The 21,207-nt window shown below is 29.6% G+C and overlaps 1 protein-coding gene and 4 non-coding genes across 6 annotated transcripts; 2 read left to right on the forward strand and 3 right to left on the reverse strand.

The window, feature by feature from the left end:
* Nucleotides 1-1,761: 1,761 nt before the first annotated feature.
* Nucleotides 1,762-8,352, reverse strand: LOC136090665 (uncharacterized). Of its 2 annotated transcripts, none has more exons than XM_065817496.1 (6): nucleotides 6,802-8,352; nucleotides 3,575-4,189; nucleotides 3,327-3,477; nucleotides 2,551-3,031; nucleotides 2,204-2,240; nucleotides 1,762-2,077 (listed from the first exon to the last, which is right to left on the reverse strand). In XM_065817496.1, the coding sequence occupies exon 1, from the start codon at nucleotides 8,225-8,227 to the stop codon at nucleotides 7,298-7,300; it is 930 nt and encodes a 309-aa protein (XP_065673568.1). In that variant the 5' UTR covers nucleotides 8,228-8,352; the 3' UTR covers nucleotides 1,762-2,077; nucleotides 2,204-2,240; nucleotides 2,551-3,031; nucleotides 3,327-3,477; nucleotides 3,575-4,189; nucleotides 6,802-7,297. The 2 variants fall into 2 exon arrangements, with proteins under 2 accessions (XP_065673568.1, XP_065673567.1); XM_065817495.1 differs by having other exon boundaries at nucleotides 1,762-2,080.
* Nucleotides 8,353-15,144: 6,792 nt separating this feature from the next.
* Nucleotides 15,145-15,228, reverse strand: LOC124806119 (small nucleolar RNA snR60/Z15/Z230/Z193/J17). The gene has a single exon (XR_010643850.1). It is a non-coding gene; the product is annotated as a small nucleolar RNA snR60/Z15/Z230/Z193/J17 (small nucleolar RNA).
* A 19-nt stretch (nucleotides 15,229-15,247) lies between these two features.
* Nucleotides 15,248-15,453, reverse strand: LOC124806117 (small nucleolar RNA SNORA73 family). The gene has a single exon (XR_010643848.1). It is a non-coding gene; the product is annotated as a small nucleolar RNA SNORA73 family (small nucleolar RNA).
* Nucleotides 15,454-18,142: 2,689 nt separating this feature from the next.
* Nucleotides 18,143-18,348, forward strand: LOC136091263 (small nucleolar RNA SNORA73 family). Its single transcript, XR_010643849.1, has one exon. It is a non-coding gene; the product is annotated as a small nucleolar RNA SNORA73 family (small nucleolar RNA).
* Nucleotides 18,349-18,367: 19 nt separating this feature from the next.
* On the forward strand, nucleotides 18,368-18,451 carry LOC136091264 (small nucleolar RNA snR60/Z15/Z230/Z193/J17). The gene has a single exon (XR_010643851.1). It is a non-coding gene; the product is annotated as a small nucleolar RNA snR60/Z15/Z230/Z193/J17 (small nucleolar RNA).
* The last annotated feature ends 2,756 nt before the right edge of the window (nucleotides 18,452-21,207 follow it).

Genomic DNA, 21,207 nt, shown 5'->3' on the forward strand with positions numbered 1-21,207 from the left:
CGGATTTATTTGAAAAAAGAACCGGTTGTCGATATTCTTGCAATTAAATTTAGCTAAACATTTGATCTAAAATAATTATATCGTTTCCACCAATTTTAGTATTTAGTAGTTTAGAATATGGAAATTAGCAATTTGGGTTAAAAAAAAATCCCGCATATTTATGCCATCGTAGTTTTTCATTCAAAATGGCGTCCTCCCAAACTGAAAGAAGTGGTAAATTCTGGATAAAAACTGAGCTGAGACTTTCATCATTTGAGCGACCGTGGTTGCAAAACGAAATAAAATTTCCGAAAGACTACTCAATGGGAAGTGAAATGGACTCAGAAATTGAAAAGAATGTTGGAAACACCTGGTATTGGTTGGGCCGATGCTAGATGGATATTTAAAAGAAATAGGAATTGCAATGCTCTCCAAACTCACCAGAAGTCATTTAACAGGTCTTGTTTCATCAATTAAATTATACATTCCATGGCAAATAATGAGGTTTATGGCAGCTATTTTTGAGAGCTATGGAGGAAGCATAGAGTTACTAACACCAAGAAATAACACGAAAAACCTCTTTTTTAATAGAAAAACAAGATACAGCAGTTCAACTGTTTAATCCATCAAGATTTAATGGAATAAATTACCTTAAAAAAATAAATTATTCTAAAATAAAAGATCATGTTATATCAAAAACAAAATTATCTTATGTTGGGGAATCAAATGTTGTTGTCAGCATAAATACCCCAATTCTTGCGGCGAAAAAACCACGTGATCGTTGCGTAATTAAAAAATAAAAGTATCTACCATTATGATATGGGGGCAAACAAACGCGTTGATTTCAGTACATCACTACTTAAACGCTTTGAAAATGTCTTATGATTATCAAGAAAAACTATCAAAAGAGGCAACTGAACGTTATCAAAATAAGTTAGATTTAATAGATAAGCTTTTTATACAACTAATAAAGTTTATTACAGGAAATTTTATATTAGGTTACATTATATTACACACGCTAATACTATTAGTGTGTTCACTTAATTAAGTAAACACACTAATACAGTAATAGTGTGTTTACTTAAACACATTAATAGTTTTTTTAAACACATTAATAGTGTGTTTAATACGTAGCCTTTTTTAAACCTTTAAGTAGTCCGTTTAACTGCGATCTCTTTGAAAGATGTTAATTACTTTCATAGTAATTAAAAGAAAGAAATTTTTTTTGCGTAGTCATAAATGTGTACTTCAAGTACTTGCTACAATTGCCCCAGTGTCCACGCAACCGGTCTGAGGGAATAGATCAAATTACTTGTCTTACGTACTTTTGATCAAGTTACTATATTATAAATACTCATTATAAATAATATAAAATACCTATGTCAATAAGTAATACATAAATTACACGGGGATTGCACTTGAAAGTCCGAAAAAAGAACCTCAAGTAGCAGGCGATGACTGTTTATTTGCTTAATGACAACAACTTCAAACGCAACAATTACTTTACATTTTAATACTGATTATAATATGTAACTAAATATGTAAAAAAGAAATTATAATATAAAATTTCTTTTTTAAATCTGTTGGGATTAGACAGAACAATATATTTTACAGGCTGAAGAGATCTTACTTGATTTTTTAGAACAAAATTTAGCGTTAAATTACAATTAATCTGTGCAAATATGTATAAAGGAATCATGGAGTTCAATTAATTCATCGTTTTGAAATTATTGCACAGTTTACAGACTAGTCAATAAATAAAACAAAAATACTACATATTGATTTCTAATAATATTTAAAAACTATATATTTTGCTTTAAATTTTCCACAGTGTAATATCTATTCTGCATATTTTTAATATATGTGGAATAAATGTTATAAATAAAAAATATTTTTCACAGTATAATAATGAAATGATCAAAATTACTAATTATAACAATTTGAATTATAACATTGTAACAATATTTATAAAGTTTATAGTAAATGCTATGAGGATTAACGATATTCCGTCTTGGCTTTTAGAAAATGCTTAACATTAAGGACTTTTTAACTTCGTTCATGAAGGTACTCTCTAAAACCAGTGATAACAGCAGAAACTCTACTAAAGAAAATGGAACCATTTAATGTTGAAAACATTATTTACACATCAATTTCTTATGTATTATGTTAAAGAGAAAAAAAAAAAAAGTAATTTAAAATGTGACTGAATAAAGAAGAAACTTACTTTGTGAGATTTTTGTTTTTGTGACCTAAGAACAACCCTAAAGATAAAAAAATGCAAAAATATGTTTTAGTTTAAAACATGATTCTTAGCTTTTAGTGAATGATTAGATGTAGTGATAATCAAATCTAATAATCATTGATGTTACACTTGGGAACTTTGCTTTGAAAACTGCAAGAATAGTGCCAAACAAGTGATTTCGTTTTTGCATTTTGATTAAGCAATTTAACTTTAAATACATATCTATCCACTTCCAAAAATAATTTATCGCTGTTTGTTTTGCAATGTTGCATGTGAAAGCAATATTTTCAAAGTTGTAATTATAGTATTTATAATTTAATTATACATACCATGATTTGATTATACATTTCTTCCTTTGAATTTCTCCCATCGCTAACTTTTGCAATCAAATATAGTAAAAGTTTTTCCAAAACATCAAACTCTAAACCTGTTAATGTTACACACTTTTCTTTATACATGTTAATGTTTGCATAACTAAATGGAGAATTTGTCTTTAATTTCAAATCTGATACTTCTAAACGAAGATAATATGTTTCTTCACATAAATTATTCATTTCTACATATATTGCATCTCTTTCTGGATTCTCAATTGTTGTTGTTGAATTTATTTGTGCACTCTGTTTTGGTGAATCTGTTATCAAATTAAAACCAATGTCTTTGCTAATCAAATTAAAACCAATGTCTTCACTAAATTCAGTTGTTGTTTCTTGTTTGTTCAAGACACTAACATTCTCCACTCCAGTCAACGCATTGTCAATATTTATTTGTTCACAGACTTCATTAACTTGAGATTTTTTTGTAAACGATATTCTAAAAAATTTTTTTGTATGTTTCAGGTATATAGTAAATACAAACACAGGCATTTAAAAAAAATATGGTCTGATTCAACTATTTTATTAGCAAGCAAAAGTTATACAAATAAATTTGATATTTCATATTAATAAAATTTGTGCTCTACGAGCTATTTAACATTAATTATCTAAAAAAAGAGCAACAAACGCATAATTTATAAATGCTTAGTTTTAATGCATAACAAAAATAAATTGCAACTGTTACATAAACAGTTTTTACAAAAACATTTTAAACAACAAGATAAACTATATACCAAGAGAATTGTTCAACCTATTTATTCTCCTTTCATTTCGTGACAACAATCGGTTATGTCATTGGGATGATTCCACTATATTTTTTTTAAGCACCTAACATATTGACTGATGGAACATAGTCAATATGCTTTTCAAAATTCTCTTTTTTTCCTGAAAGAAAAACATGAATAGAAATATAAAAACAAAAAAAATAAGTTAAAGACAAATTTGTGTTCAAATATTTAGATGATTTAAATACAAAACTTACCAGATACAAAATGTTTTGAGCATACATAGTTATGTTTTGTATTTGGCGACCAGAGTTTGTTTTTGCAAGATGAATCAATTCTATATATAGCATTAAGCCACAATCTTTTTCTCTTTGGATCAGCAGGAAAAATACAAAAACTCAAGTTCGAATGACTTTAGACATTGGTTGAACAATAAAAAACACAGCACATAAAAAACAATAAAAAACACTATAAAAACAATAAAAAACACAACACATGAATCAACTCTATATATAGCATGAAAATAGCAATTTCAAAATTGTGTGGATGCGAATGTGGATATTGAGGTAATTATACTTTTATGTGAGAGTAATTTTTTATTTTGATGAGCAAATAAATTTATATAAATTTTATTTTGATGATTAACAAAATAATTTAAAGCAAAAATAATAAAAATATACTTAACCAATTCTTCGAGGTATAAAATAATGCATTTTTAAATTCTTTTTCTTCTTAACTGGTTAAATGTTCTTATATCATAATATGTTTTTATTAAGATTTGTGGCTATGAAAATAACCGTTTTTATGAAGCATCATTTAAATTTACTAATTATGCTGAAGTAATCCCCTCTTGGTTCTTCTGTTCTTACTTTCTGAAATAAAGAGGAAAATAACTTTAAAAAAAAACATAACGCAAGCTGAAATTCAGTTCGAGAAATGAATTTACTATGAAAGTTTTACATAAGTTCACATATTCATATATATGTGAACTTGTTTAGAACTTCCATAGAAATAAATAAATAAGTTCATATGTCAATATTATTAATTTTTGAATTTTATAAAACATCAACTAACCAATATGAATAAAATATAGTAAATTTTTTATTTAAAAAACATTATTAACTTATTTAAAAAACATTATTAAAAAAACTTTTACATATGATTTTTTTTTTTTTTTTTTTTTTTTAAACATCTTCGCTTCCAACAAGGCTGCAAGCAGCCACTAATTAAAGTTGGAAGTTACTGTAAGAGAAAAGATGAAGATTGTAGAGCAAGATAACGATTGACGGACGATTTAAAAGATTGCAAATTATATGAATCAGGAAAGCAAGATGAAGGAAGCGAATTCAAAAGAGCTGATGTTCGAGGAAAAAAACTAGACGAATAAGCGTTTTTGGAGCACTTAGGAACAGTCACAGAAAAAGGATGACACTTAATTGAATGACGAGTAACACGAGAATGAATTTTAGTAGATGGCACAAGAGACGCTAGCTCTTTCGAGCAGTGCCCATTATAGTATTTGTAGAAAAGAGAAAGAGAAGCAACATTACGACGATGTGATAATGGTTGAAGGTTGGCTGCAAGAGCAGGTCCAACTATGTTAACAATGCGTTTTTGCACCTTTTCTAAAAGAGAAAGGGCATCATTAGAAGATCCGCCCCAGATATGGCAACAGTATTCCATACAAGGCCGGATTTGAGATTTATAGAGGTAGAGAATAGAACCAGAGTAAGAAAGTAGCGAGCTCGATAAAGAGATGCAACCTTTGCAGATGCTAATTTTGCAACCGATTTGATATATGGTTTCCAAGAAAGATTGGAAGTAAGAGTTAATCCTAGAAGATGAAGAGTAGGTGACTCATCGAGTACATCACCGTTCATAAATATAGGAAGATCTAAATTATTGCGATAACGATTGGCTGAAAAAAATTGAGTTTTATCTGAATTAAAGTTCACCAGCCACTGTGAGCCCCATGCTGTAGCAGAAGTGAGATCCTTTTCAAGCTCAAATGCCCCCTCCAGGCAATCAGAGGGTGTTGGTTTCTTATCACGACAAGAATAAATGGTAGTATCATCAGCAAACAATGCCACCTTAGATGTGAGAATATCTGGAAGATCGTTAATGTAAATTAAAAAGAGTATAGGGCCAAGGATAGAACCTTGAGGAACCCCTGAAGTTACAGAATAAGAAGAAGAGTGTTGTCCATCGAGGACAACTTTTATGCTACGATTGGAAAGGAAGGATTCAATGATCTTAAAGATGTTGCCGGATACACCATAAGAAGAAAGCTTATGGAGAAGACCAGCATGCCAAACTTTATCAAACGCTTTTGAAATGTCAAGAGCGATGGCCTCAACCTCTCCACCTTCATCTAATGCACGATAAAACCTGTCAGTTATTACTGTTAGCAAATCAGCTGTAGAACGAGAAGATCGAAATCCATATTGATGGTCAGAAAGTAAGTTATTAGATTCAAGATGAGAAATTAAGTGTTTGTTAATTAAAGATTCAAAAACCTTGCTTATGATAGGAAGAAGACTTATGGGACGGTAGTTAGACAAATCAGATCGCTCCCCAGAATTTTTGAAGATAGGGATAACAGATGCGGCTTTCCAGCAGGCTGGAAAACAAGACTCTGATAAGCACTTGTTGAATAGTTTTGAGAGTATAGACGACAGCTCTGGAGAACACTTCTGCAAGACAATAACAGGTATGTTGTCTGGGCCACAAGCTGTAGAAGAGTCTAGACAGGAAATCACTTTAGATACAGATGCTGAAGTGATATGAATGTCAAGCAATGAATCAACCTGTTTGTTGGCAATATCAGGTAGAACGCAATTAGTGGAATCAAGAGATGATATTGATGAAAAGTTTTTAGCAAACAGTTCGGCTTTGTCTTTAGGTGAGGTGACAAAGTCTGAACCATACAAGAGAGGTGGAATTATAGATTTGCCCTTATTATTGATATTATTAAAGATTCTCCAGAAGTCACGAGAGCCTAATTTTTGAGATGAGATACGAGATTTCATGACCATTTATATTTACAGCAAGCCCTCAAGACGTCTTATCAAATCTTTTTTTGAACCAATAACACTCTTTCAGCTCATTTCTAAGCTGGTAAATAGTTAATGCTTGAGGAATAAGTTGAGTAATAACAGATTGCATTCATTTTTTGCTGTGTGTTTATTCAACGAACATGCATCTGTAAATCTTTTGCTACATATTTTGCATTTAACAGGCTTTATTATGAATAAAATATCTTCTGTCAAATATTTCTTCTGGACACTATCTAAAATTGAAACAGACTCGATGCAAACTTGACATAAAAGCTCAGATTGTAGTGAACGTGAACAGTTACAGCATTCTTTGTCTGTAACAGGTTTACGAGGTCGAAAATGAGATTGATACATGGATGGTATTGGAAAATGATAAGACAAGTAAAAATTTCGTACATAGCTAGACCGCATCAGTTGATACCATTTACCTTTTTCGTCTTGTTTTGTAGATCTGTTGCTACAAGTGTTTAATTCTTGTTTAATGGATGAATGTTTGGATTCTTTTCCTTGCATAGAAAGAATCCCATAACCAACTCTATAACCCTTGAAAATTTCTTCCGCATGAAATGGAACAACATAACCAATAGTCCAAACTGTACTATATAATTTTACAAAACTCAACAAATCTGTTTCGTCTTGTTGCTTCAAAATATAATACATTTAGGCAATGTGTCCAATTGTTTATTTCTAAATGTAGGGGGCCTGGTTTTATTCTGTCTGAAAATATACCAATTCTTGATTCACCTAATTGACGCAATCCATTCTCAGCCATAAAATCCAGAGACTTAAGATGTTTGGCATTTTCTGACAACTCATTTGAAAAACCATTTTGAAACTGTTGTAACATGGTAAGATCATTTTTTCGACAAGTGTTATCAGAAATCTTCCATTTCTTGTCAGAATTTGAATACCTAATTGATCCGTCTATAAAAGTAAGTTCACTTTTGTGAACATTGCAGAAAGTGGATGGGTGTAGGTAGCACTTGTTGGAAGCACATTTGCTGCCCAACACAACCAGGATGTATCACCAGCAGGAACAAAGGAAAATGTTACTTTTTCATTGTTTATATAAAACAGATTACCTTCAATTAACTCCGTTTCCTCACTATGCTGTCTCCATAAGTTTGCACATACATCATCTATCTCACCAGCTGTTAACATATGAAGGGGAAAGTGGAATTCACGACTACGAATACGACTTCCATAGTTCCATAATGACATTGTAGCTATAGTCATTGTTTTTTCTTTTGACTCAGGTACGCTATCATCAGAAAACTCAACAACAAAATGATTTATGTTCCCATTAAACCACCTAAGTTTATCTTTCATTGTTTTTACTTTCAAATTTAGATCAGCAATCATTGTGACTAATGCTATCACTGTACGCGAAACACCTCCTTTTATAAAATGAATATCTCCAATATCGAGATTGTTAACAAAAGTTTCAATAGCTCTATCAGAAATACTTGATGTTTTCAATAAAATGTTATGTTCTCCGTAAGATATTATATTACTTTCATTATTGTGTTCAGTGAAAGAATTATTTTGTATTTTACACAGCATGGTATACTTTCTCCTTGACATATAATTTAAATATTTTGTTAGAACTGCATTTCGTAAACAAGTGTCACTTTTTATATGAACATCTGATATTTTACCAACAAAATTTTCAAGAAACTTCCCTCTTTTATAAGAAAGTATTAAGTTTTTCATCTCAGATATTGTAGCAATACTTCTTAAACAATCCCATGCACCATTAATTGATCCATTTCTTCCACCATAAACATATTCAAGAACATTTTTTGTTTCTTCACGACGTCTATAACGAGTTGAATTTGATGAGTCATTAATCATATCAAAGCTTGTACAATTACTTTCATGTCGCTTCCATACATGACCTTTTTTATCTAGGAAATATTTGAGATCTTCAGATTGATCTTCATTGTCTTTTAATTCCTAAAAATACTAAACTCTTAGTTATTAAACTATATAGTTTAAATTATGTAAAGTTAAAACTTTGTTAACATTGATTTATTAAACTACTCTGAAAAAAAAATCAGTTTATATATTTAGTAGCAAACCCAATAATATAAGAAATATATAAAATAATATAAGAAAGATATGCGATTTAAAGTTTTAAGTACTAAAATTTGTTATTTTCTTCTTTGGATAGTTGAACTTTAAAAGATTTGATAAAAAAGTTTAAAAGATTTGAGGGAAAAGTTTAAATATCACTATAAAAAGATTTTTTAAAAAACATATGCAGTTAGAATTTTTATTATAATCTTAATTGTAATATAATTATAATACAATTATGTTACAAGTATAGAATACAAGTATAAATAAATAAACATATGTTAAAAAGATATATTGCTAAGCATGCAACATTTTTCAATTTGTATATTATTCTAAAAATTATATTATGATTTGTTAAAAAAAATCGTTGTTATTGTTTATATAAAAAGATACAAAAATCCATAATGGGCGCAAAGTCAAATTAACATGAAACACAAATAGTGAGAATCAAAATACATATTCGTAGTAGATAGGTTTTCAACCATTTCCTGAAATACATTGGGAATGACTTGTATATACTTAAAACTACATTTTGTCTTTACAACTTTTTTATTGCTTTCAAATTGCATATTGTAACATTAAAAGCTCAAAAAATACATGTTTTTTGACACATTTACGAAACTTTTAGCATCTTACTAACATTTTAAAACAAAAGTTGCAAACTCAAAACACGTAATTTTATAGCAATTATTGCAATATCTAGTTTTTTAACTTTTTCGTTAAAGCAATCTCCTTAACGAATACCACTTTTGATTCCAAAATTAATACAACACAATGGAAAAGTAAAATTTACGCCTAAAAACACTTATTGTTATGTGTTTTTTAATTAAAATGTTTTTCTTTATCTCTTTCCTGAAAATCTTCTCAAAAATCCACAACAAAATAAGTTATATTTTTGCATAATTAATGTTTTGAAGTGTACTTGTTTTTACTAAATTCAGGCAAATTTTTGCGGAAAATACGTTCTTTTGGACTATGATGTGGGAGATTTTTAACTCAAATTTACCAGCGTGATGGTTTGGATTCAGATGTAAAATACGAAAAAAATAACTCTAAACAAGGACTAAGGAATACAAAAGGACGCGCTAAGTCGATTTCCTGACTCCGCTAGCGAAGGCCATTCAATATTTCTAACTAAACTCTTATTTAACTAAATTTGGCCGAAATAATGTTTTATAAAATCAAATTACTGAAATATTATTAAAATAATTTTGCGTTATTGTTAAGAAAAATTAATAACAAATTAAAAACTTATTTAAAAAAGCATAAAAGATCAATATAAAAAAATTCCTCTATGAAAAAACGTAAACATTTTATCCTCTAGAGACTTTTTAACAAAGTGAAAACTTTAAAAAAAACAACATGAATTTAATATAATAAACTTCTTAAAAAAAGAAACAACAAAATATTATATATATATATATATATATATATATATATATATATATATATATATATATATATATATATATATATATATATATATATATATATCAAAATGACATTATTCAGCTAGGCGTGCCTTCTTAATTGATGTCTGATAAAGACATGCATTTTTCGTTTGGTCTTTATCCGAATTCTGCATTCCATGCAGGAGAACATTTGCCAAACGTCTGAAAAGGCTTTTTGAAGATAAACCTAAATCATAGTATGTGTTCATTACAGAAAGAATGTTTATAAGTCTTTTTCTACAACATGCTCTGTGTTTTTTTTCTTTTACAAAGCATAAACCAATTTTAACTAGCTGATAGGTACACTCATGTGGGACTGTCAAATATCCCCTTGAAACTTCCTCAATAAAGTCTTTAGCTTCATTTGTTAGTTTAGATTCATCATCTGGATAAACTAGTTCACCTTCACATTTTTTCTCAAGCCACCCTGCCACATAGGCAGAGTTCTCTTCAGTTTCAGAAAGACTCACATCATAAATGCATGTTTCAATTGAGATTGCAACTTCAATACTAATTGGACCCTCGCATATGTGACCTTTTCTATTGGGTTGCCCTACTTCCACTGATTCTAAAAATGATGCAGCAAATCGAGCTAAACGCTTTTTAAAAGCAGAGAAAACATCACCAGCTGCCATAAAAGCATTTGCCCCTGTTGATTGTCTATAAACAGAAAATTCTCTTTCTATTCTGTCACTTTCTAGCTCACGAAGCAAAACATAATCAAAACCAACTGAAAACAAATGCTTGCAGATAGCTATCAACCCTTCAGTGGTTTGCACAAGGGCTTTTTTGGTATCATGGGTAACACACTGAACTCGTTTAGGTCCATGTCCTGATTTCATACATTTAAATATGTCTATAAACAATTGAAGATTATTTGAATCTTTATCTTGCACAGATCGGTTGTGATCTCTCAGCCTAATATCTTGTCCTTTTGCAGAAACATTAACAATGTTCCACCAATCTAAAATATTCCGAATAAAAGAGGAGGTTTCATAAGCTCCATTTTATTTTTAGGGCAGCTACTACTTTCTCATTAAATACTCTTAAAACATGCTGCACATTCTGTAGTTGAAGACTCGAAGGATAAACAGCGACATAGGATAAAGGAACTGATTTTAAAATGTTCTCTTTCTCATATTGATATAGACCTTTCACATCTGCAAAATGAAGCTATGGTTTTATTATCTAAAGATATCTTTTGACACTTTTTAGAAATCCAGTTATTTCGTAAGCATTTAAGTAGATGAACTGTGTCAAACAAAAGAAACCAAACACGATGATCGTCTAATGGATGAATGGCCTGATAGTCAGTAATTCTGTTAAATATTTTGCAGTATTGCTGATTGATTTTATGATTATCAGTTAAAGATCTTAAAACTATTCCACCCTGTTTTTCAATTATAATAGCAGCTTCTTTCACAACAATGAACTGATACAATGATGTTAATTTTCGAACAGGAGTAACAGAAATCATTAAACTAGGTCCGCCATGTAAGCATTTCATCATAACACATAGCATAGAGGTTGGTTTGGATTCTGGATCATTTTTTGCCATCCCATTTAAAACTCCGCATGAATAAGCAACTGTTGGTCTAATCTTTACCTCGTCAACTATCAAAATAACATTTTTCTGGTAATTATTCTTTACTTTTTCAAATGTTTTTTGTGAAACCTGATCAATGTTAGTGGCAGAAATTATAGACTGCAGCTTTCTTTTACTTGGAAGGACTAAAAAATCACGAAGTTGACGGTAGTTGCAGTTATAAAAAGACGCGATTGCAAAGCAATAATCAGCTATAGAGAAACTTTTGTTACGCAAGAGTCTAAGTTGTCTTGTAATGAAATTCAATTTCTTTTGCTTAATATCATCATCTAATTCAAATTCATTTTCTGAATGAGTATTTGACACCTTTTCAATAACATCATTAACATGGAGTTTATAATTATGAACTAAATTAATTGCTTCGAAAAATTGAGAGTAGAAGATTAAGCCATTGTTTGGATTCAATATATTACCTAATGAAACACTAATTCCACGTTTAAAAGCAGAAAAAGTTAGTGGTGAACACAAGGTACACTTATCATAAACAATAATTGTCATAAAACTCTCTTTGAAATCTTCTGACATAAAAATGCATAAGAATTTATCCTCTTGTCGAGATGTTACTATCTTTTCATACTTTTTGTGTAATTCAGTGTCAGGATAAAAATCAGAAAACGAATTTATTCTATCTTTTTTGATGAAATATTTCAATTGCTGATCCTCAGGCTTAGATTGGCGAAGCACAGGCTTTGGTGTTGGTAAACAAGAAAAAGGAACATTAAAAATACTTGGTGCACATGCTGGTCGAGTATAGCCACCAGGCACCTTGATCATTTCTGTATTTTCAGGCCAATGTTTTTCACATATAAAGAATTTAGATGGCTCCATAATAAAATTTTTACGTGAAGGAAGCGCGTTAATCCATCTCTGTTTCTCAACTTCATCTTTAGGTAATTTAAAAACACGACACTTATCAAAATTTATTATAATTCCCTTCACAATTTACAACGCCACATTTGTTCACCTTAATAAAAGTAAAAGATTTTCAAAAATTATTACTGGAACGTAAAAGAACACTACAACTTTGATAAAAATAATGGCCTTTGCGCGTCCTTCCGTATAGTAGTCCTCGCTCTAAACCAATTTTTTTTCCAATGACAGACTTTTCTTAAAATCAGTAGAAATATAATAAAATTGAAATCAATAGAAATATCACTTAAATTTTATCTTGTCAAAATTAAATGTAATAAGTTTTTAGCAGTGTTATTTTAAACCTTAATTTAACTACATTGCATTATTTTTAACTCGCACTTTTCAGATCATCAAGGTCTTGAGTTGAGTATATTGAGCTTACTGCATAGGTGAAATTCAAACAATAGTAAAACCATGAGGTGTTTGGTGGTGGCGTCAGCATCTCTTAACCGAGGTCACAATATAAAAACGGTAAAAAGTATTCAAAAACAAAGGGAGGTCAGAAAAGATGTAAAAACGGGATTGAATAAAAGCTAAAATCCTTCTGAAAGCAGTTTTTGTTGATTAAGACCAGCAACAAGGTCTTGAGTTGTAAATTTCACCAGGCTCCTGGTTAATTTTTGATATTCCAGAACATAGTTTGAAAAAATGCTTACGGAAGAGACTACTCCCTCAGACTTTTTCCATACAATGAATTCCAAAACTATTAAAATGGTTTAAAGTTGCTAACAACTCATCAGAACTCACATCAAAATCATAAATCTAAAGACCATAGATTAAGAAATTCATATCTTAAAACAAGTAATATACTTCTAGTTCTTTTAAAAAAAATTGCAGAGTAGGATATATATATTTCTTAAAACAAGAAACGTACTTCTTGATTTAAGAAAAAAATCTCGTTATACAAATTCAATTTTGCTGTGCTAACAGAAAAAATTTATTCAAGATAATGTAGAGCATGTGATAAGCTTCAAAAGCTACTACAGAGGTTCATATAAAAAATCATTAAAAAAGAATAGTGGATTCAAGGAGCAACTCTGAACCTTAAAAGTACATTTAAAAATTATATTTTACGCATTTTCTTTGAGATGTCTTAAGCTGAAAATTTGTGTATATTTATTGTACATTTGCAGCGTTTAAACACTGAATTCTTAAGCAAACTTGCTTCAGAAAGAAGAGGTCTGTAGCAGTAACGGATTCAGCAATTTTTTAGTTTGATTGGAGGCTGGGAACAAGTTCTAAAATTTAATCCCCTCTGCCCCAACGCGAGGGCAACAAGTTGACGAATTAGATTTTTGCTCATCTCAACTAAATTTATATTCATCGATAAATTATAAGTGTTGTTTTACAAACTCGAAGCGTTTAAAAGTTGAGCATATGAAATTTGTGAAACCCTTAAATTTAAGGAATGAAGGGGGAAAAGTTTTAAATTTTTATGGCCATAATTTACGAACGCTGAGAGATAATACCGTGATAGTTAGGCCTGCAAATATCATGACCTACCGAGTTGTTTTACACAAAAAGAACATCTACTAAAAAACGGAACTAATTTTCAAATTAACCTACCGAGGCAAAAACTGTTTACAACCGATTATTGTCTTTTTATTTTCAACCGATTTATAACTTTTTTTTAATTAATCGCTGTATCAATTAAATGCAAAAATTACTTTTAGTTTAAAAATTAAGTTTATGCTTTACATAAATGTAGTTTACAAGATTTTAACATTACATAACATACACGATTTTAACATAACAAAACAAATTCACCAATAAAAAACCCATAGGATTTGAATAAGTTAAGCTAAAGAGTCATTATTACTATTATTACGCTCAAAAGTTATCGAGATAGCAATTAAATTATTTAGATTATTTGAAAGCTTTTTAGATATTTTGTATTACTTTATTGATTTATAAATTAGATGTAATAAGGTACATTAACTCAAAAGAGAAAATATGTAAACACTTACCGCATAAATTTTGACTTGTAATAGTTGTGTTAACTTAATGGTTTGCGGTTTCATACATGCTTTGGACACATGATTTGAAAGGTAAACACACACCTTGTGGTTTAACTATCAAAATCATTTCTAAAAGCATACAGCAAAGCCCTTGGCTGAATGTCCCTAAGAAAAAATCAAGTAGCTATTTAATTTTAATTTATAGTACATAAAAACTTCAATTTATAAAATGTATTATAAAAAGTAATACTACATACGATGTATTATAGAAAATAAACACAAATTAACATAACCATATTAGATAAATTTTGAAACATAGACATGCACATAACGTGAGACTTTAAGTTTTTAAGAAATCATTAACTAAAGTTGCCTAATTTAATAAAAATTAAAGTTAGACACACTATTACACGCTACATACATAATACTGTAAAACATCAGTTAAGACATTCAGCAAATTACTATAAATAGCAACTCAGCCCGCCCGTCTTAGTTGTCATCAGATGTTTTAGTATGTATAAAAAAATTACAATTAATTTTGTAGCTTCAGTTTCTTAATTTTGTTTCAGAGACAAGGTCTCAAACGAAAGATGGTAATAAAATTATTCATCAAAAGCTACTGTAATTAAACATGAAAATAAAATTACACTAGTTACATCAGTTTATGGGTGATGGTGGAGATAGTAATCATAAATCAGAAACCATTTTCACATCAGTTATAACTAGCTAACAAAAACACTAATTACTGTTAAATTCACGAAAATTGAAATAAATTATCAGATAGGGGCGAAATAAAGCTCAACATCTTTATTCTGATGAACTATGCTTTAATTCAATCATCATTTAATACTAATTTTGTTTATAATTTAAAAAATGTTTCTTGTATGGTTTTTCTCCCCAGTAATTGCTACATAGTAGCTGTGGGAAGCAGATGGAATATACAGTAATTAATGCTAACTTAATAGCATAAAATTAATGTTTGACACTGCAAATGAAATATACTTCACTAAAAAGAAGCTCCAGCTTGCACGAACAGAGCTATCAAAATCGCTAATTTTGATAGTTATTCTGTGTCAACATAACGATAATACATCAATGAAAGAAAACACTAAAAACAATAATTCAGCACAATAAAAGATATAGTAAAACTACACTTCATAGCCATGGAAGTTTAGCAATTCATCATTATTTTTATGAACTGCGCTTAGTACTAATCACTAGCATAATTTATGAAACTATTTTATTACTTGTATTTTAACATTTATCAGAGTAACTATTTGACTACATAAGCTTTTCAGAGCGATGCGGTAAGTTATCATCAAGTAAACATGATATTGAAAATTCTTCATTAGGAAGGCAGCAATATTTTCAACATTATATTTTGCATATTGCATTAATCATTAGAAGGTTATTAAAGTTACATTAATATAAAACACCACCTACAATCCTTATGATTAAATAAGATAATACTTATACCCATCAAATGTATAACCTTAAAACATGTCGCTCAATCTATTCCATTGCATCATTACCTAAAGGAAATATAAAATTTTGAAAGATAATTTGATTAAATCTTTGTATTCAGCTTAAATAAATAATCATTTATTCAAAGAACTCATCTGTCCCTATTCTTATGTCATCATCATACAAAGAAAATAGTTTGTAAAATGTTCATGATCGAACGAACACACAGTAATATCTTAAGGCTGAATGCTTGAGGACCAAAATTTATTATTGGAAATCAAGACGACACCCTATTGCTAGAGATTTGGATGCTTGATATCCAAGTATTCAAGTGCATGCTTATAAAAATATATTTAAAATAGTTAATGCTCAGTTGTAAGCCTATCATCACTCCACAGTTAGACTGGGGCGGCATCATTTATCATCACAGCATTACTTTCAAGGAGTACGAACAACATTCCTGTTTTAAAAATGAATAAAATAAGACTTTTTTCAGACAAATGCCTCAATATAATCTCGGTAATCAAATAAAAAGAAAACCTTTATAGATGATATTTCATATCGTCATCGGTGTCATCAATAAGTCTTTAGTATTTGCACTATAATTCTCAAAACATCTCCGCTAAGTAACACGTACTTTGAAGTTAACTGGCGCATCACCTCAGTAAAATTATTTCATCAGTAGTCAGCCCCGAAAGATGATAAATAATTCATCATTGGTGGTTGACAAAATTTAATTAGTAGACACAATATTAACATAACGTAAACATATCTAAGAAATCAACTTACGCACTAGTTGTCTTTCACATTTAAGCACTCTACGCCTGAATGCAGTGACAGGCATATATTAGCACAGCTACTCCTAGAAGCGTTGAGAGGATGGTGTTGTTCATTCGCAGTTTAAATACTTTTAGCATGAGGTATAGTACCTAACTGGTCTAATAAAAGCAAATATGTTTAAATTGATTAAAAAAGCAAGTATGATTTTTAAAAATAATTAAAAAAATATAAAACTTCTTATTATAATTTTATTATCTAATGATTGATTATTTATATGATTATTTCAAATAAAAAATTTAAATAAATTTATTACTTATATATATTTATACATTTTTATGAGTATACACATCTTCAATGTTTTTTACGGTTCTTTAGATTTTACGGATAATCTTAAATACGTGGTTTTTATTAACTTTATCCCATTTATAACATTGCATCTTTCGGGGCTGACTACTGATGAAATAATTTTACTGAGGTGATGCGCCAGTTAACTTCAAAGTACGTGTTACTTAGCGGAGATGTTTTGAGAATTATAGTGCAAATACTAAAGACTTATTGATGACACCGATGACGATATGAAATATCATCTATAAAGGTTTTCTTTTTATTTGATTACCGAGATTATATTGAGGCATTTGTCTGAAAAAAGTCTTATTTTATTCATTTTTAAAACAGGAATGTTGTTCGTACTCCTTGAAAGTAATGCTGTGATGATAAATGATGCCGCCCCAGTCTAACTGTGGAGTGATGATAGGCTTACAACTGAGCATTAACTATTTTAAATATATTTTTATAAGCATGCACTTGAATACTTGGATATCAAGCATCCAAATCTCTAGCAATAGGGTGTCGTCTTGATTTCCAATAATAAATTTTGGTCCTCAAGCATTCAGCCTTAAGATATTACTGTGTGTTCGTTCGATCATGAACATTTTACAAACTATTTTCTTTGTATGATGATGACATAAGAATAGGGACAGATGAGTTCTTTGAATAAATGATTATTTATTTAAGCTGAATACAAAGATTTAATCAAATTATCTTTCAAAATTTTATATTTCCTTTAGGTAATGATGCAATGGAATAGATTGAGCGACATGTTTTAAGGTTATACATTTGATGGGTATAAGTATTATCTTATTTAATCATAAGGATTGTAGGTGGTGTTTTATATTAATGTAACTTTAATAACCTTCTAATGATTAATGCAATATGCAAAATATAATGTTGAAAATATTGCTGCCTTCCTAATGAAGAATTTTCAATATCATGTTTACTTGATGATAACTTACCGCATCGCTCTGAAAAGCTTATGTAGTCAAATAGTTACTCTGATAAATGTTAAAATACAAGTAATAAAATAGTTTCATAAATTATGCTAGTGATTAGTACTAAGCGCAGTTCATAAAAATAATGATGAATTGCTAAACTTCCATGGCTATGAAGTGTAGTTTTACTATATCTTTTATTGTGCTGAATTATTGTTTTTAGTGTTTTCTTTCATTGATGTATTATCGTTATGTTGACACAGAATAACTATCAAAATTAGCGATTTTGATAGCTCTGTTCGTGCAAGCTGGAGCTTCTTTTTAGTGAAGTATATTTCATTTGCAGTGTCAAACATTAATTTTATGCTATTAAGTTAGCATTAATTACTGTATATTCCATCTGCTTCCCACAGCTACTATGTAGCAATTACTGGGGAGAAAAACCATACAAGAAACATTTTTTAAATTATAAACAAAATTAGTATTAAATGATGATTGAATTAAAGCATAGTTCATCAGAATAAAGATGTTGAGCTTTATTTCGCCCCTATCTGATAATTTATTTCAATTTTCGTGAATTTAACAGTAATTAGTGTTTTTGTTAGCTAGTTATAACTGATGTGAAAATGGTTTCTGATTTATGATTACTATCTCCACCATCACCCATAAACTGATGTAACTAGTGTAATTTTATTTTCATGTTTAATTACAGTAGCTTTTGATGAATAATTTTATTACCATCTTTCGTTTGAGACCTTGTCTCTGAAACAAAATTAAGAAACTGAAGCTACAAAATTAATTGTAATTTTTTTATACATACTAAAACATCTGATGACAACTAAGACGGGCGGGCTGAGTTGCTATTTATAGTAATTTGCTGAATGTCTTAACTGATGTTTTACAGTATTATGTATGTAGCGTGTAATAGTGTGTCTAACTTTAATTTTTATTAAATTAGGCAACTTTAGTTAATGATTTCTTAAAAACTTAAAGTCTCACGTTATGTGCATGTCTATGTTTCAAAATTTATCTAATATGGTTATGTTAATTTGTGTTTATTTTCTATAATACATCGTATGTAGTATTACTTTTTATAATACATTTTATAAATTGAAGTTTTTATGTACTATAAATTAAAATTAAATAGCTACTTGATTTTTTCTTAGGGACATTCAGCCAAGGGCTTTGCTGTATGCTTTTAGAAATGATTTTGATAGTTAAACCACAAGGTGTGTGTTTACCTTTCAAATCATGTGTCCAAAGCATGTATGAAACCGCAAACCATTAAGTTAACACAACTATTACAAGTCAAAATTTATGCGGTAAGTGTTTACATATTTTCTCTTTTGAGTTAATGTACCTTATTACATCTAATTTATAAATCAATAAAGTAATACAAAATATCTAAAAAGCTTTCAAATAATCTAAATAATTTAATTGCTATCTCGATAACTTTTGAGCGTAATAATAGTAATAATGACTCTTTAGCTTAACTTATTCAAATCCTATGGGTTTTTTATTGGTGAATTTGTTTTGTTATGTTAAAATCGTGTATGTTATGTAATGTTAAAATCTTGTAAACTACATTTATGTAAAGCATAAACTTAATTTTTAAACTAAAAGTAATTTTTGCATTTAATTGATACAGCGATTAATTAAAAAAAAGTTATAAATCGGTTGAAAATAAAAAGACAATAATCGGTTGTAAACAGTTTTTGCCTCGGTAGGTTAATTTGAAAATTAGTTCCGTTTTTTAGTAGATGTTCTTTTTGTGTAAAACAACTCGGTAGGTCATGATATTTGCAGGCCTAACTATCACGGTATTATCTCTCAGCGTTCGTAAATTATGGCCATAAAAATTTAAAACTTTTCCCCCTTCATTCCTTAAATTTAAGGGTTTCACAAATTTCATATGCTCAACTTTTAAACGCTTCGAGTTTGTAAAACAACACTTATAATTTATCGATGAATATAAATTTAGTTGAGATGAGCAAAAATCTAATTCGTCAACTTGTTGCCCTCGCGTTGGGGCAGAGGGGATTAAATTTTAGAACTTGTTCCCAGCCTCCAATCAAACTAAAAAATTGCTGAATCCGTTACTGCTACAGACCTCTTCTTTCTGAAGCAAGTTTGCTTAAGAATTCAGTGTTTAAACGCTGCAAATGTACAATAAATATACACAAATTTTCAGCTTAAGACATCTCAAAGAAAATGCGTAAAATATAATTTTTAAATGTACTTTTAAGGTTCAGAGTTGCTCCTTGAATCCACTATTCTTTTTTAATGATTTTTTATATGAACCTCTGTAGTAGCTTTTGAAGCTTATCACATGCTCTACATTATCTTGAATAAATTTTTTCTGTTAGCACAGCAAAATTGAATTTGTATAACGAGATTTTTTTCTTAAATCAAGAAGTACGTTTCTTGTTTTAAGAAATATATATATCCTACTCTGCAATTTTTTTTAAAAGAACTAGAAGTATATTACTTGTTTTAAGATATGAATTTCTTAATCTATGGTCTTTAGATTTATGATTTTGATGTGAGTTCTGATGAGTTGTTAGCAACTTTAAACCATTTTAATAGTTTTGGAATTCATTGTATGGAAAAAGTCTGAGGGAGTAGTCTCTTCCGTAAGCATTTTTTCAAACTATGTTCTGGAATATCAAAAATTAACCAGGAGCCTGGTGAAATTTACAACTCAAGACCTTGTTGCTGGTCTTAATCAACAAAAACTGCTTTCAGAAGGATTTTAGCTTTTATTCAATCCCGTTTTTACATCTTTTCTGACCTCCCTTTGTTTTTGAATACTTTTTACCGTTTTTATATTGTGACCTCGGTTAAGAGATGCTGACGCCACCACCAAACACCTCATGGTTTTACTATTGTTTGAATTTCACCTATGCAGTAAGCTCAATATACTCAAGACCTTGTTGCTGGTCTTTACCAACGAAAACTACTTTTTGAAGGATTTCTGCTTTGAGGTTGTCAACTAGGTACGTCACGCTGTAGGAGGGGTGGGGTGGGGGGATGGTGTAGGCGATTTTGTGACAATTTGCTAGGTAGGGAAGGGAGGGGTTTTAACTTTGAGACGCAACCTCTTTTTTTTGGTTTTAAATTCAGATCAAGACTTTTTTAATTAAAAGAGTTTCTGACCAAACCTTCAGTTAATGTATCTACATGTTGATTAGAAAATCAACTACGCCTAAATCTTACTTAGTCGATGTGTACACTCTGTTAACGGAGTAGTTACATCCTGTTACGGCTGTAACAGTCTATGTGCAGTGCACTCTTTGCGCTTTGATTTTATATGGTCCAA

This window comes from Hydra vulgaris, chromosome 14 (assembly GCF_038396675.1).
Source record: "Hydra vulgaris chromosome 14, alternate assembly HydraT2T_AEP".
Lineage (NCBI taxonomy): Eukaryota > Metazoa > Cnidaria > Hydrozoa > Anthoathecata > Hydridae > Hydra > Hydra vulgaris.

Bases quoted from the DNA above. Each gene is read 5' to 3' on its own strand.
- LOC136090665 (XM_065817496.1), bottom strand. From the start codon at position 8,227: ATGATTAATGACTCATCAAATTCAACTCGTTATAGACGTCGTGAAGAA.